The sequence below is a fragment of the Gouania willdenowi genome, chromosome 13, assembly GCF_900634775.1.
Source record: "Gouania willdenowi chromosome 13, fGouWil2.1, whole genome shotgun sequence".
NCBI lineage: Eukaryota > Metazoa > Chordata > Actinopteri > Blenniiformes > Gobiesocidae > Gouania > Gouania willdenowi.
In genome coordinates this window covers 40335370-40353034 of record NC_041056.1, presented here as the reverse complement: position 1 = coordinate 40353034, position 17665 = coordinate 40335370, and the positions used below count along the sequence as shown (strand labels likewise).

Sequence of the window (17665 nt, the reverse complement as noted above, 5' to 3'; positions counted from 1 at the left end):
CGTTAACGACTTTAAATGTTGGCCCCGCCCCTCCTATTAAAGGGGACATATCATGGTTTTAAATCCTTCCTTTTTACATATAAATCATACAGTTATGGTCTATATAAAGCGGAACTGCAATGCTTGGGTCTGAATTCCTCATAATTATAGCTCCACCCCTTTTCTACCCCTTTTCTGATGTGCTTCTGAGAGCAACTCGTTTTGGTGCGGTCACTCCATACCCCGCCCCCTCTTCAGGTGACACTCGGTTCAACTCCACCCTGTTCGGCCATTTTTGTAGTTTGATAGAAGAGATACGGCTATGTAGCGGAGCATAAACTTTTTATTCAGAGGTTATTTACAAAATGTCAACAACGGAATACTTGTCCATCCAGCCTTACATGTTCCAGCCAGAGTCGGACCCGGCGGAGCGAGATGAAAATGAAGATGATGAACCTGCAGAACCCTAACAAGTGAACTAACACAAGCACCGAGCTAACGCTAGCGCCAAGCTAACGTCAAGAAATGCATTTTAATACAGTCTTTTCAAAGACAAAAACGGCAAAATGAAATGACTAATGAAAACTTTAGACTTAAATTAAATCATGTAGGCCATATCATCAAGGATCTAAAACGAGCACACAGCGCTAACATATGAAGACGGTGCAACTGCTAATGCTAACAAAACAATGACAGGGACGTCTTATCATCACACTTTTTAGCATTATTTACAGCTAACTGAAGTGCTCTGTTCATCGTCTTCAAAGATAGAAGGAATTGAACTCTCAATCAGACAAAGTCTTTTGGCAAAATCCTTCTTTATACTGGTGGAGGTTGATGAAGCAGTCATCCTTGAAGTGCTTCGCGCGCACAAAAATGACCTTACCCACAGATGTGGGTACATTTCCGTGAAAAATAAAACTCAACCAGGCACTTTGAAAAGGTTCTGATGCTGGGAGACGTTGTAATGAAGCGTGTGGGTTACTACATCCAACAACCCAACATTTTGACTTATCCTCTCGTAACTTCAGCATCCTTGAGCTTGGACTACAAAATAAAAGCGAGAAATAAAAATGGTGGATTGCTCGAAGTGTTGGACCTGGAGTTGATGTACTAATTTGGCAGTTCCGCTGCAAATACTGTGATGTAATAGTTCAAAAAACGTAATAGAGAATAGAAAAATCGAAACAGATTGAAAAATATGAGCAAAACAGAATATAAAGATATCTACGGAGCACCTGAAGAGATTAATTTGAACTTTTCTGTACTTCTAAACACTCTAAATATACAACAAAATGCATTTAAGGACTAAAAAAGTGGATTTAGCATGATATGTCCCCTTTAAAGCTGAAAGGAGGAAGGAGGGTTTCCTCCAATGACAGCCTTCAGTGAGCATTGATTGACAGCTCCATGCAAAACTCCTCTCTTCAACTGTGGGGTTTATGACTCTGTGCTTCAATAAAGAACAGATTCTGTGCTGATCAGAGGCTTCACCAAGCTATGTGTGTATGTACAGACACATCATGTGTGTATTCCCATCTGTCTCTGCGTGTGCGTGAACGTTCTTGTTAAGTGTGTGTCTTCCTGTATGTATGTAAGTGGCATTCCAGTGTCTGCTGAGCCATGACCAGTGGCTGGAATGCCAGTGATAGTGTCCGCAGTGTTTTGTGTATGCAGCTTCACATGGGGATTGTGTGTGTGTGTGATTGTAGTATTTGATCACAGATGTCACTGCAGTGCAGCGCTGCCTGAGTCAGCATGTCTTACTTACAGCAAATGTAAAGGTGAGGGTTTAGTCTGTGTCATAGACATATTTAAATTCCAGAAGCTAAAGTCTGTCATATCATGAGATTTCGTAGGAACATTTAGTCTGTTTACTTTGAACAATAATGTGTAAATTTGTCATTTCCCAAGACAACTACAAAATAATGCAATAATAATACAAAATGATTCTTTAAAAAACAAAGAAACAAAATGAATCCAAAAACATTAAAAATAAAAATAAACACAATTGATAGTAAAATAATACACAATTCCAACAAAATCAAACAAACCCTTTTTGTTTCCTGTAAAGGAGAATCCACTCATGGACTACAGCTCCAGGATCATCTCCACATAAAGAAGGAAGAGGAAGGACTGTGGGAAAGTCTTGAGGAAAAGCAGGAGACAGATATCACGGCTGTTACTGTGAAGACTGAAGATGAAGAGGAGGAAGCTCAGTGTTCTCTGCTACACTGGAGACAAAGTGAGGAGAACATCAAAGGAGAACCTGCAACCTGCAGCTCAGCCAAACTCATGAAAGTAGAACCAAATGGAGACATCAGTGAAGGCCCAGAAGCTGCAAACACTTGTACACAACCAGACAGTGATGGAGAGGAAACAGACTGCTCTGACACCGAAGACAGTGAGGATTGGAGGGAACCTTTGTCCCAGTCTGAAGCTCAGAGTGAACACATGGACATGAGCTGTGAGAGCTTTCAAACATCTGAGGTTAGGACTGAGAACAACACCAAAGGAACATCACACAACAGAGAGAAACCCTTTGGTTGTGACGTGTGTGGGAAACGATTTAGCGTCCGAAGAAGAATAAAGATCCACATGAGTATTCACACAGGAGAGAAACCTTTTAGTTGTGATGTTTGTGGAAAGAGCTTTGTGCAAAACCACTCTTTAAAAAGACACATGATCATCCACTCAGGAGAGAAACCATTTGGTTGTGATGTATGTGGTAGACAATTTGGGCACAAGACTACTCTGAAGTCTCACATGTATATCCACTCAGGAGAGAAACCCTATGAATGTGATGTTTGTCAGAAAAGATTTATTACCAGGCTTAAATTGATTCATCACATTAGAATTCACACAGGAGAAAAACCCTATGGTTGTGACGTTTGTGGTCAAAGTTTTCCTCATAAGACAAGGCTTTCTAGGCACATGAGAATCCACACAGGAGAGAAACCATTTGGTTGTGATGTTTGTAGTAAAGGATTTCATCGCAAAGCTGATCTGAAGAACCACATGAGAATTCACACAGGAGAGAAACCCTTTGGCTGTGATGTTTGTGGTCAAAGTTTTACTCGTAAGGCTAGTCTTTCCGGTCACATGGGAATCCACACAGGAGTGAAACCTTGTAAATGTGATGTTTGTGAAAAAGGATTTAATCGCAAATCTGAGCTGCAGCGACACATGTTAACCCACACAGGGTAGAAACCCTTTATTTGTGATACTAGAGCAGGGTTCACCAAACAGTGGACCGCGGTCCAGGTCCGGACCTACAGGGGGCGCCATGTGAACCTGGACACACAGACTTTAACAAGATTCATGAATGAAAACTTAATGTGACGCTTCTACAGTAGGGCAAAAAAGTATTTTGACACCACCAATTGTGCAAGTTGTTCCACCTAAAAGATGGGAGAGGTCTGTAATTTTTATCATACTGTAGTTACACTTCAACTGTGAGAGACAGAATGTGGAAAAAAAGTAAGATTTTGGAAGATTGTTTTTTGTATAATGGTACATTGAACAAAAGTTCAACTCAATACTTTATAATGTAACCTTGGTTGGCAATGACAGAGGTCAAACTTTTCTTGGAGGTCTTCACCAGATTTGGATACACTGATACTGTAGCTGCTATTTTGGCCCATTTTTCCATGCAGATCTGCTCTACAGCTGTGAGGTTTTGGGGCTTTCAACTTTCAATCCCTCCACAAATGTTTCTATTGGGTTGAGGCCTGAAGACTGGCAAGACCACTCCATGACCTTGAAATGGTTTTAACCACACCTTCGTTGCCCTGTGAGTGTGTTTTGGATCATTGTCACGCTAGAAGTTCCAGCTTTGTTTTATCTTCAATTCTCTCACTGATGGAAGGAGATTGTTGGCCAACATCTCACACTACATGGCCCCATTCATTCTTTCCTCAATATGGATCAGTTGTCCTGTCCCCTCTGCAAAAAAAAAAAATGCACCAAAGCATAATGTTTCCACCCCCATACAACTCAGCATCTTCCTCCTCCAAACACAGCAAGTGGCGTTTATCCCCAAAAAGTTTTAGTTTGGTCTCATCTGATCACATGACATTCTCCCAATCCTCCTCTGGACACTGGCAAACTTTAGAAGGGCCTGGACATGTGGTGGCTAAAGCAGGCACTGCAGGATTTTAATCTATGACAACGTAATGTGTTACTAATAGTAACCTTTGTTACTGTGGTCCCAGCTGTCTTCAGGTCATTGGCCAGTTCCCCTCGTGTAGTTTCAGGCTGATTCCTCACTGTTCTCATCGTTATTTGTTTCCCGCGAGGTGAGATCTTACATCGAGCCCCAGGTTGAGGGAGATTGGCTCATCCCAGTCTTTTGCAGGTCTACAATTTAGTCCCTGGTGTCCTTAGACAGCTATCTGTTCTTGGTCATGGTAAAGGTTGGAGTCTGACTGTTTGAATGTGTGGACAGGTGTCTTCTACAGATAACCAGTTCAAACAGATGCCACTAATACAGGTAATGAGTGGAAGATAGAAAAGCTTCTTAAAGAAAAAGTGGCAGGTTTGTGAGAGACATAATTCTTTTAGGTGCCAAATATTTGTTTTACATTAAAAATTATAAATAAATCCAACAGTTGAAGTGTAACAATGATGAAAATTACAGACCTCTCTCATATTTTTAAGTGGGACAACTTGCACAATCGGTGGCTGCCAAATACTTTTTTGCCCCACTGTGTATTTAGCCTGCGCAGCTATTGCAGTCTTTACGGTAACGTTCTTGCCGTCAAGGAGACGCTCAAACCAAACAGGAGAAACCCTTAGGATGTGATGTGCAACAAAGAGTAGAATTGTATTTATTTATTTTTTTAATGTGGAACTTTTTTACTAAATACATGTTAAAGGATCAAAATAAAGAAACTGAAATTTTAAAAACTTTTGTTTAAGAAACATGAATCTCCGCAAGCGATTATACATTTATGAACCTAAAGCAGCTTCATTGTTAGAGCTGCACTATTTTAGATTTAGATATTTAGAATTCTGAATATTTCAGCTTCTGAACTACTGCAAAAAAGGGATGTTGGTTATCGACTAGTCTATTGCACCAGGTTTAAAGGGGTCATATGGTTTTAAATCCTTCCTTTTTACATATAAATCATACAGTTGTGGTCTATATAAAGCAGAACTGCAATGCTTGGGTCTGAATTCCTCATTATTATAGCTCCACCCCTTTTCTACCCCTTTTCTGATGTGCTTCTAAGAGCAACTCGTTTTGGTGCGGTCTCTTTAAATGCAAATGAGACACTCCATACCCCGCCCCCTCTCCAGGTTGCAGAGGTGACACTCGATTCAACTCCCCCTTGCTTGGCCAGTTTTGTAGTTTGATAGAAGAGATACGGTTATGTAGCGGCGCATAAACTTTTCAGAGGTTATTTACAAAATGTCAACAGCCTTACATGTTCCAGCCAGAGTCAGACCCGGCGGAGCGAGATGAAAATGATAAACCTGCAAAATGAAATGACTAATGAAAACTTTAGACTTAAATTAAATCACGTAGGCCATATCATCAAGGATCTAAAACGAGCACACAGCGCTAACGTGAAGTCTGAAGACGGTGCAACTGCTAATGCTAACAAAACAATGACAGGGACGTCTTATCACACTTTTTAGCATTATTTACAGCTTACCGAAGTGCTCTGTTCATCGTCTCCAAAGATAGAAGGAATTGAACCCTCAATCAGACAAAGTCTTTCTGTAAATCCTTCTTTATACTGGTGGAGGTTGATGAAGCAGTCATCATTGAAGTGCTTCACACAAAAAAATGACCTTACCCACAGATGTGGTACATTTCTGTAAAAAATAAAACTCAACCAGACACTTTGAAAAGGTTCTGATGCTGGGAGACGGTGTAATGAAGCGTGTGGGTTACTACATCCAACAACCAAACATTTTGACTTATCCTCTCGTAACTTCGACATCCTTGAGCTTGGACTACAAAATAAAAGCGAGAAATAAAAATGGCGGATTGCTCGAAGTGTTGGGCCTGGAGTCGATGTCCTAATTTGGCAGTTCTGCTGCAAATACTGTGACGTTATTGTTCAAAAACATAATAGAAAATAGAAAAATCAAAACAGATTGAAAAATATGACCAAAACAGAATATAAAGATATCTACGGAGCACCTAAAGAGATTACTTTGAACTTTTCTGTATTTCTAAACACTCTATATATACAACAAAATGCATTTAAGGGCTAAAAAAGTGGATTTAGCATGATATGTCCCCTTTAAATAAAACACTTAACATTAAGCATAAAAATCTACAAGGTAAAAACATTGTGTTTCATACTTAAAACATCTTAAAATACTGAAAACATCCTTTGTATAACTAATTATGACTTTAAATACTAGTGAGTCGTGCACACTGTGAGACTCTGCTGAACATCAAAGTATCTTCTCAGTGAGAATCAAAAGAAGCAAATCAAACTGAAAACAAACCAATGAGCTCTGGTAGCAATGTGTGACATTTATTTGGTTTGACGTTTATAAATCATTGAACAATAAACAGTCCAACAGGCAGATGCAATATTATTGATCAATAATCACTGTGATCAACAATCACATTAAACTATGGCAACTATGCAAAAAGCAACAAAATAAACAAATAATGAATCTATCAGAATTACAAAGATTTAACGTGTTTATTGTCATCTGCACAGTAAAGAAACATGTTTCCCTGCACCGTGAAATTTCTACTTTGCTCACCACACTGGATGCCACAAAAAAAAAACAACAAATTTGAAACAAAGAAAGAAAAAAGTATAGTAACTATCTATAAAAGCAAGAAAGTTCTGTGTGCGTGCGTGTGTGTTTGTGGAGCGAGTATCTCCCCGACGCTGTATCTGTTGGACTTGAAACTTTGTCAACGGCTTCCAAATGCCACAAGTGTGTGCATTTGTTATTTTGGAGTAATCTGGTCATTTCAAAACATTTATTTTAATTTTATTTCGCCCGAACGGCACATTCATGTTCACCCAGAAGTGAAACCTATTGAGCTTTTGACCTCAGTGTGAGGGGGCGCTAGCTCACCATCTATATCTATTTCACTGTACAGCTCCACTCTGCTGCGTGCCAGAGCCAATCACAGTGGTGAGCTAGAGTTACGTGTGCGGCCAGAGCCAATCGCTCGCTGAAGACCTGGAGTAGCACCAGACCTGCGCGCAGGCAAACGAGTGAGAGAGAGGAAGATAGTTTAAGGCTCTTTGACAAGTTTTGAGCTCCTGTGGATTTCTCTTTTGAGGAAACATACTTTTTGACTGTTCCTTACTTGGAAACATACTTTTTGACTGTTCCTTACTTGGAAACATACTTTTTGACTGTTCCTTACTTGGAAACATACTTTTTGACTGTTCCTTACTTGGAAACATACTTTTTGACTGTTCCTTACTTGGAAACATACTTTTTGACTGTTCCTTACTTGGAAACATACTTTTTGACTGTTCCTTACGTGGTGATTACATTTCAAAATGTTTATATTCATGTTTGTTTGACCATTCGCTGTTTAGACAGGACCCGGAAGTTATGACGGGACCCAAAAGTTATTGGCGGGCAATGGCCACGGCTGTGTTGAAAGCAAACAGCAAATTTCTCCGTGGATACGGCATTATAAACGCTGATATTTTCACCACGTGCCATATAATCAAATGTGCACCTTGGATGTTCATGCTGAACGCACAGAGAGCCGTTTAGAGAGAGAGTTGCAACAATGGAAGAGTTCCCGGAAGTTTCAAATAGTTAGTTTTCTTTTCTCTAACATGCATTTCAACAACCTGTGACGGAGTATGTGCGTGCGTGTGTGTGAGAGAACCTAGGAGGAGATGGAGAGTCCCACACGGTAACCAAGACAGGTAGAGAGTCTCTCTCACACACGCGCACACACATCTCAAAACACGCTCTCACCACACATAAGGTATTTATAATAAAAATAAACTAATTGAGTAAAATAAATCAAATAAAAAATTAAACATCTATACAAAAAGTACACAAAACTACAACAGAAATGCACAAAAATATACAAAAAGGCTCCAAAAACACAAAATCACTCCAAAAAACATATATTACAGAAATGACACAAAAAAATGAAAATAACTCAAAATACACAAAACTAAATATTTATACAAAAAATACACTGACAACAGAAATGCTCAAAACTACACCAAAAAACATACAAAATACACAAAATGACTCCAGAATCACACTACAATTGCAACAAAAAACAATACAAAAAATATGTTTACAAAAAGTACACAAAATGACAACAGAAATGCATTAAAATATACAAAAAGGCTCCAAAAACACACAAAATTACTCCAAAAAACATACATTACAGAAAAATACACAAAACTAAATATTTATGCAAAAATACACAAATTAACAACAGAAATGCACAAAACTACACTAAAAAACATACAAAAATACACAAAATTACTCCAGGATCACACTACAATGGCATCAAAAATCAATACAAAAAATGCACAAAAACCAAGAAAGCAACAAAAATACACATAATGACTTCAAAAACATACATTACGGAAAAATACACCAAATGAAAAAGATATATGAGTAAAAATAACAAGCACATTTCTCATGCACATGTCCAGGGAAATTGCATACGCTATTTTACTTTGCACCCGCAAATAAACCCTTTTATAACACTACAGAGTACAGAGTATGTACACCTCTTTGTACATCCAACCCTCAAACACATACTCATTTGGCCATAATTGACAACTCTATTTAAGCCCCCACTATATAAATTCATATGACTGACGGGCACTGTACTCGAAATCAAAATTTATAATTAATAATAATTAAGTAATAAAGATATATATGTACAATTTAGAAAAGACTGAACACTCAAATATAAAGTGTATTGTGCATTGTGCATAGTGAATTATATACAGTTCTATCATTATTACCGTTCAGCTCTCAATAACATGTTCAGGCATCACATTTTAATTGAACAGGAATTGTAGAAAGAGAGAAGTGTGGGATATCCTCCTGTTACTGAATACTAAGTAAAGCAGAATTCGGTAAATATCTAAATCTAAATTAATTTTTAAAATTCGGCTAATAATTAGAGATAGTTCTTGGATATTTTTTTTTACAAATCTGGTCCTTTGTGCATTTCCAAGGGTAATGGAAACCCAGCTCCTGTTGATGAGAACTTGAGTTGGAAAGAGCATGTGGACTGGGTAACTCGGAAGATTAATAAATCAATTATTATTATAAAAAAGATAAATAGATTAATTCAAAATGAATCCTTACACTATATTATAGTTAATCTATCCTTACATTTCATGCTGTAATAGAGTTTGGACAAGCACTTATCTACTTTAAACTATATTTTAATTTTCCGAAAGCGCTTAATGAGAATTGTGACTCATTCAAAGCCACTGACATCATCTGCTCCTTTTTTTGATAAACTTAATATTCAAAATATGTATAATGAATTTATAGAACATTTGTATTTTTGCACAAAAATCTAGTTTAATTAAAGCACAATACCTGAGAACTTTATATTTTGTTTTTAACCCATATATAATGACGGTAAAAAAAAAAAAAAAATATATATATATATATATATGTATATATATATTAAAAAATGTATTGGTAAAATCAGTAACAGTATGGAATTTCTTAATGTTTTAATCTGATTGTAAATGTATGTTTTTTAACGTTTTTTTTTTTACTATTGGGTGGAGGCTTTAATATAAGATATGTTTTCTGCCTCTTCCTGCACATATTAAATGTATTCTATTGTTGTTCTTCTTCCTTGGTATTTTTTTTTAAATGATGATTATTGTTTTTGTCCTTTGATTTATGTGCTAAAAAAACTGAAGACTATTAAACAGGAGGACATGTTGGAGGACTGAGAGGACAGACTGGCTGTGGTGGGACTGGGAATGAGACGTTTACTGGGCTGATACAGAGAATATGAAGATCTGATGATGTAGGAGGTAAACAGATCCAGAAGAGGGCGGTAGAGCAACAATAAGGATGTAAGTAGCAGATAAACACCACAGAAGAAGAGGAGGAAAAAAAGAAGAAGAATGAGGAGGAGAAGGTAAGAAGCTGCTCTCCGTCTTTAAAGGTGTTTAATGGCGGTCAAACCTTCTTTAGGAGAACATCTGCACCGTTTTTATCATCCTAACACTGACTGTTCCACTCAGCCCAGTCTCAGGGTAACACGGTCACCAGTTGAACCGTAACACCAGCTCAGCACCACAGATGCCTCGGTACTGTGTAGCATCTCACTGTACGAGGACTTCTATAGATCTAGATATGGGCGCTACTGTTCATATGGATCTATACTAGATATTAGAGTTAATACTGATATTGGGGGGCTTAAAAAGTTGATAAATCGGGTGATGCTAAAACCTGGAAACCTACCGGTGACAGAATAAATGGGCCTTGGCTATTGATCCGGAGTTTATTCATACGCAGCGCCCCTCATTGGCCAGTTTAGGTCACATGATGGGTGCACCACGTGACTTAAAGTAAAGTCCGTTTTATTTTAGGCACGTGCTATCGTACGGTTGCTGTATCAATATACCAACATTCTATTCGTACACAGTGCCCCTATTTAGCCAGTTTTGGTCACCTGACTAAGAATAAACCTTGCCCTAAACCAACCCTAAAAAATGTTGCAATATTGGGTTATAACCTAAACCTAACCCGCTACGTACTTGTACTTCGGTAACCGTACCAATGGGTTGTCAGTACGGCAACCGTACAAATAGACACTTTATTTTATCTCGTATTTATTTTTAGCTAACTTGCCAATCCTTTTATTTTAGCCCTAACCCAGGAAATACCCTAATATATATATATATATATATATATATATATATATATATATATATATATATATATATATTGTCTTTGTATTTTTAAAGGTGGAATTTACTGTGTTAAAAAAAAAAAATAAATGATTGTGATATTACGTCGCGCGATTCTCGGTTCTCTCGATTCTAAATTCTTCCATATCGATTTTTTTGTGTTTTTTTACTTTTATTTATCCAGGAAAGTCTTTTTCACTGCAGGAGACATTGTAACTGCATAAAGTAGTGCCCTGAAACCTGGGCATGTTGACCAGCTTGTGTTTTTTCAATAAACTCTAAAAAGAAAGTACTAACTTTCAGCATTTATTTGTTGTTCTAGGCATATACCTCTTTTTTATACAGCACTTTGTCTCCCTCTTCCTGGGTTTTTAAAGTGCTTTATAAATAAAGTTGGATTGGATTGAATTTCATACATTATTGTTCATATACTGTAGATCTGTGCTACATACGTTACTGTTCATATTAGGGCTGAACGATTTTGGAAAATAATCTAATTGCAATTTTTATCCCTCAATATTGTGATTGCGATTTAATATGCAATTATTTTTTCATTTTTTTAATGATCACAAGCAATAAATTAATCGTTTCATAATAAACAATTTCAGATTTATTTAAACTTTAAATAGATATAAAATATGGATTTTAAAGCACAGATTACAACAATAAAGCAAACAAATCTGTGGCTTTACCTCTTCGACATTAGGGATGGGTATCATTAAGAATCGATACTACTACTCTTATCGATACTCCCTATCAATCCGGTGCTTTATCGATACCCTTGTTGTTACATTGCTTTTTTTTTTAATCAATGGAAAAACACAAAATAACAAAAAAAATTAAAATAATGAACATCATACTGTTTATTACAATGTTTATAACAATATGGCCCACAAAATAAATGAAAAATACTAAATAAAACACTATAAAACTATAAAAAATACCGTATAAATAACTTTTTTATATTAACAAAACACTAACCCAACTATCTAAACAATACAAATATTCAAATCAAGCATATTAATCATAACAATGAAAAATTGTGCAATAGGAGAATTAGTGAGCTGCGCCTCTGATGGCTGCTGTTGCACTGGCTCGTGACAACAAGGCTAACTATGTTGTTTTACCCATTTTGCCATATTAACTCGCAACGTTTTAGCTGTAAGATAATATGTGATCGCAAGTCACGAGCAGACGGAGGCGGCGCGACAGACGGCAGAAGCGTGGCTGCCGCGGAGGACTATCATCGTGGAGAACCCCGTACGGCGCGAACACACAACTCATCTGCTTCTGTTGCTCTGGTTCTGCAGCGACACACACTTTTCTGACTCAAAATCACAATAGCTGCTTAAATAGCCATGTGTTTTACTGTAATGTGCAGGTTTTTGGCCCCAACAACATAGTATTTGAGGTTTATTTTCCCAAACTCGCCTGTTTTTCAGAGTTTTAGCCCTCTGAAAAGTGACTTTCTGAGCAGTTCTAAAAACGGGCTGTTTTGGAGCCTGCTTATGCATATTCATGAGTAGGTGTGTCTGTAGACGCTGACTTAATGCCTCGCTCTAGCGAGGGAGATCAGTGATCACCAAACTGATTTAATTTTTATTATCCACTCACTTTTGTTATTTTCATCCAAAAAACTGCACATTATAGTAAAACACATGGCTATTTAAGCGGCTATTGTGATTGTGAGTCCGTCTCAGAGCTTCAGGCTGTGTCACAAACACGTCGGATCAAGTCAAAGGCGATACATGGCAATATAACGGATACTAAAAATGGAACGACAGCGCATTGAAAAATTGCTTGCCTGGGCGTGGTTTGTCAGGGGCGTTACTTGTACTATACCCGCGGCTGCAGTTGGATATACTTGCATTTGGTACTTAAACCAGCAGTAGACACTTACTGGAGGGGGCTGTTCAGACTTCAGTGACTTCAATAAAGTCTGACTGCTCATTTTTCAGAAGAGGGCAGAGTTGCAGCTCAGAGAGCAGGATTAGTGAGGATTGCTCAGAGATACAGGAAGGAAGCCCAATAATACTTAAGAGGTGTTTTTGATAAGAAATTAACATTGTAACAAGGTCAAAGCTCAAAAAATTAGATTTTGCATGATATAGGCCCTTTAAAGCCAAAATATTTCCAAGCTTCTGACTTCAGCTGGGCCGGCCGTTGCACTGCTATCGTGAGAATATTAGGGTTTAAGTAAAAATATTGATATCAGCACCTTTGCATCAAGTTTTATAATTGTTAATAAAATCGATACAAAATCAATTAAATCGATATTTATACTCAGCTATACTGATAACATCTGTCATTGAATTGAATTTACTACCATTGTTATTTTGCTTTGTACTCTTGTATAGCTTAAGTTACTGATTATTAGTTAATCTGCTTAGTGCTTATTTTGTGTTTCTAAAAGTCCAAACGGACAGAAACAATATGATGAAAATTGTATGAGTAAGAAATAGTGGTGGGATTCAATAAGTATTTTTTTCCACTCTTTTTGAGCAGACATATTATTACAATTATAAGTGTACATGGATCTTATCTATTATTGTGAACATCTAATTGTTTTTCTCTGTTGGAGTTTCCTTGTACACAAAATTTTCTTTTTCCTTTTGTTTTCTTGTCCCTGCTTAAAAAAAAACAAATAAATGAAATAAATGCTGATCTAATCTGACATGTCTACAGTGAGCTTTTGATTCCCTGTTGACCTTTTGTTTAAATCTTTGTCTCTGTGAATAATTACAGTTGATAAAGGAGATCATGACTCAGCAAAGCCAGGAGGCAAAGCAGACTGACAGAGAACCTGAGGAGGTAACATCACAGATCTATGACCATGTTTATTGCAGAGTTATCTAACCTACAGGAATGGGCAAATATTCCAGTCTCTCAATGTGCAAAACTGATAGAGACATACAGTACCCCAAGCGACTTATAGCAGTTATCACAGCAAAAGGTGGTGCTACAAAGTATTAACTTAAGGGAGCTGATTAATTTTGCACGCCCAATTTTTCAGTTTTTTATTTGTTAAAAATGTTTGTAATATCCAATAAATTTCGTTTCACTTCATGATTGTGTCCCACTTGTTGTTGATTCTTCACAAAAAATTACAGTTTTATATCTTTATGTTTGAAGCCTGGAATGTGGCAAAAGGTCGAAAAGTTCAAGGGGGCCGAATGCTTTCGCAAGGCACTGTACATATTTCTACAGCTGCTCACACTCATCATTAACTGATTTAATATATTTACTGTTTCCCAGAAACTGGAAATAAAAGCTTTGTTCCAGACCAAGAGGATTCCAGCCAACTTCCTGTTTGGTAATCAAGTTTACTTTTATTTTGAAATGAACGTTGTTCAAATATTTGTTTTTCACCTGAGGGGTATTTAAGAAAGTGGGTTATGTTCGGGGTCAAATATGGGAAACTTTGAGTTTTCGATTCTTAAAAGTGAGGTAACTTCTACACTGAGAATGTCACCATGGTAACATTCTTCATAAACTGAGCCTGCTCGCTGGCAGGTTTTATCTAAGAAACCCTGGGTTTCTACCTGCCTCCTCCCACCTGAACACCACTTCTCAAGAAATACTTTAATTTACCTTGACACTCTTCCCTGACACACATTTGTAACATTGCCCACCACAGACATGCGCTCACATTGTTATAAATGTTGTGCTGCTTTACGTTTTTTAGCAAATGGTAGTTTTCTTTCCAACATTAGGGATGCAGAACAATCAGAAAGGCTGCTCTGCATTAAAACACCTACTGCCATCTTTTTTAAAGTTCCCTGGATACAATAAACCTGTGGCAAATGTAAAGGGGGGTATATCAATTTAAAGGAATACACAGTTACGGTTCGACATTTACATTATTTCTTAGAGCAGGGGTGCCAGACTCTAGTCCTCGAGGGCTGGATTCCTGAGACTTTTAGATGTGTCCGTGCTCCAACACACCTCGTTGAAACCATTGTGTTGTCATCAAGCTCTGCAGAAGCATGATAACGAGCCATTCAGTTGTGTTGGAGCAGGGACACATCTAAAAGTCTCAGGAATCCGGCCCTCGAGTCCAGCACCCTGTCTTAATGAGTGTCGCAATACAAAGTCTACAGTGGCACAAACGGGTAAGGAAACGTGCTTGGAAGCATAGGGTCAGGGGTTAGAATCCAACTTTGGTCTAAAGCTAGACATGAATCCACTCGTTTTACAGTGAAAAATATGGTGGAAATGTTTGATATTGGGTTAGAGTTTAGTTTGTCATAAAGATATTTACATTCCAGAAGCTCTGTCAATCATATCAGGAGATTTTGTTGCAACATTTAGCCCGCGTTCGTACATTTCCGTCTTTTTGTCCGTCTGTTTACTTTGAACAATAATGTTTAAATGTGACATTTCCCAAGACGACTACAACAATAATACAAAAACACAAAACAACAAACAAAATTAATTGAAAAATATACTCAATTACAACAAAATCAAACCCTTTTTTGTTTCCTGTAAAGGAGAATCCACTCATGGACTGCAGCTCCAGGATCATCTCCACATAAAGAAGGAAGAGGAAGAACTGTGGGAAAGTCTGGAGGAAAAGCAGGAGACAGATATCACTGCTGTTACTGTGAAGACTGAAGATGAAGAGGAGGAAGCTCAGTGTTCTCTGCTACACTGGAGACAAAGTGAGGAGAACATCAAAGGAGAACCTGCAACCTGCAGCTCAGCTAAACTCATGAAAGTAGAACCAAATGGAGACATCAGTGAAGGCCCAGAAGCAGCAAACACTTGTACACAACCAGACAGTGATGGAGAGGAAACAGACTGCTCTGACACTGAAGACAGTGAGGATTGGAGGGAACCTTTGTCCCAGTCTGAAGCTCAGCCTGAACACATGGACATGAGCTGTGAGAGCTTTCAAACATCTGAGGTTAGGACTGAGAACAACACCAAAGGAGCATCACACAACAGAGGGAAACCATTTGGATGTGACGTGTGTGGGAAACGATTTGGCAACAGAACACATCTGAAGATCCACATGAGAATTCACACAGAGGAGAAACCCTTTGGATGTGATGTTTGTGGAAAGAGCTTTGGCCGCAACGAGTCTTTAAAAAGACACATGATTGTCCACTCAGGAGGGAAACCCTTCAGTTGTGATGTTTGTGGGAAACGATTTGGCAACAGAGCACATCTGAAGATTCACATGAGAGTTCACACAGGAGATAAACCCTTTGGCTGTGATGTTTGTGGGAAACGATTTATAGACAAGACTCATCTGAAGTCTCACATGTTTATCCACTCAGGAGAGAAACCCTATGAATGTAATGTTTGTCAGAAAAGATTTATTACCAAGCGTGATGTCATGAATCACATGAGAATTCACACAGGAGAGAAACCTTTTAGTTGTGATGTTTGTGGAAAGAGGTTTGGCCGCAACCAGTGTTTAAAAAGACACATGATCATCCACTCAGGAGAGAAACTATTTGGTTGTGATGTTTGTGGCAAGAGATGTAGCCGCAATGAGCATCTCAAAAATCACATGATGGTTCACACAGGAGAGAAACCCTTTGGTTGTGATATTTGTGGAAAAAGGTTTGGCTGCAATGAGGATCGCAAAAGCCACATTAGTGTCCACACAGGAGAGAAACTGTTTTGCTGTAATGTTTGTGGTCAACGTTTTTGCCACAGGAGACATTTGAAGCGTCACATGGCTGTTCACACAGGAGAGTAACGCTTTGGTTGTGATGTTTGTGGTCAAAGTTTTCCTCATAAGGCGAGTCTTTCTGACCACATGAGAATCCACACAGGAGAAAAACCATTTGGTCGTGATGTTTGATGTTTGTAGTAAAGTATTTCCTCACAAGTCTGATCTGAAGATGCACATGAGAATTTACACAGGAGTGAAAGCCTGTCAATGTGATGTTTGTGAAAAAGGAGACATTGAAGCGACACAAGTTAACCCACGCACAGGAGCGACCCTGTGTATGTGATGTTAGTCAGAAAAGATTAACTGAATCGACACATGAGAATTCACGGAGCAGGGGTCTCCAAACGGCAGATTCCTGTCAGCAGGGACACTACAGTGAAACGATGTGTTCTCATCCCAGTGTGTGTGATAACATGAGGTCTACCTGAGTAAAAACATGTCTGTACTGTAATAAAATGAAACTGATCAGAACGCTGTTCATTTATCATTCCATGGATTATTATTGATCATCTCACTCTTTCTTTTTTTCCTGCTTTTTCTGCAGCAACAGTGTTTTTGGTCTGAATTATGGATTTTAATTAATATTTTTATAGAACTTTTCCTCAATTGTGACGTAAGTTGCTCTGTTGTTTCTGTGATTGGTGTGACGCTGCTCCCCTGTCACAGGAGTGTGAAATCAGTGAATGTGTTTATATCCTACATTGTAGTACAGCTGCTCTCTGACAGACAGTGTTTGGTTAGGTGAAGCTAACAGAGAGATATCAGTATATATCTATCCAGCCTCGTAGTACAGGCCCCTAAAGACTCACAGGTGTAGTGAACCCAGCCAGACAATGGTGAAGCTTACTGATGTTTTAGAGTCTTTATTTATGATCAGCCTTAATCCGTATTGTAATCATAAATGTTGTTTCTCCATCAAACACCATAAAATCTCCATCAAACACCGTAAGAGCTACAGGACAAATGAACAGCATACAATTAGCTCTTACAAACACAGGCACATGAAACAATGCTAAGGTGCTAAAATGACTAAAAATTAGCATTACAGTGAAACAGTTCAAACACAAAATACCTTGTTCCCGGTTCCAGCGAGGCGCTTGGTTTACACAAAAGTTAGTTTTCATCTCCT

The 17665-nt window shown here is 38.0% G+C and overlaps 1 protein-coding gene across 6 annotated transcripts in view; it reads left to right on the top strand.

The window, feature by feature from the left end:
• The window catches only part of LOC114474023 (zinc finger protein OZF-like), a 122123-nt gene that overhangs the window by 6733 nt on the left and 97725 nt on the right, over positions 1-17665 (top strand). For 2 of the 6 annotated variants that reach the window (XM_028463870.1, XM_028463869.1), the window contains exons 3-4: positions 2054-2224; positions 15341-15511. In XM_028463870.1, the coding sequence (XP_028319671.1) occupies positions 2054-2224; positions 15341-15511 (342 nt within the window). Of the gene's footprint in view, positions 1-2053; positions 2470-9851; positions 10076-13595; positions 13662-14105; positions 14164-15340; positions 17008-17665 lie in introns of those variants that run through there. The other 4 variants (XM_028463872.1, XM_028463871.1, XM_028463877.1 and 1 more) reach the window with 4 other exon arrangements.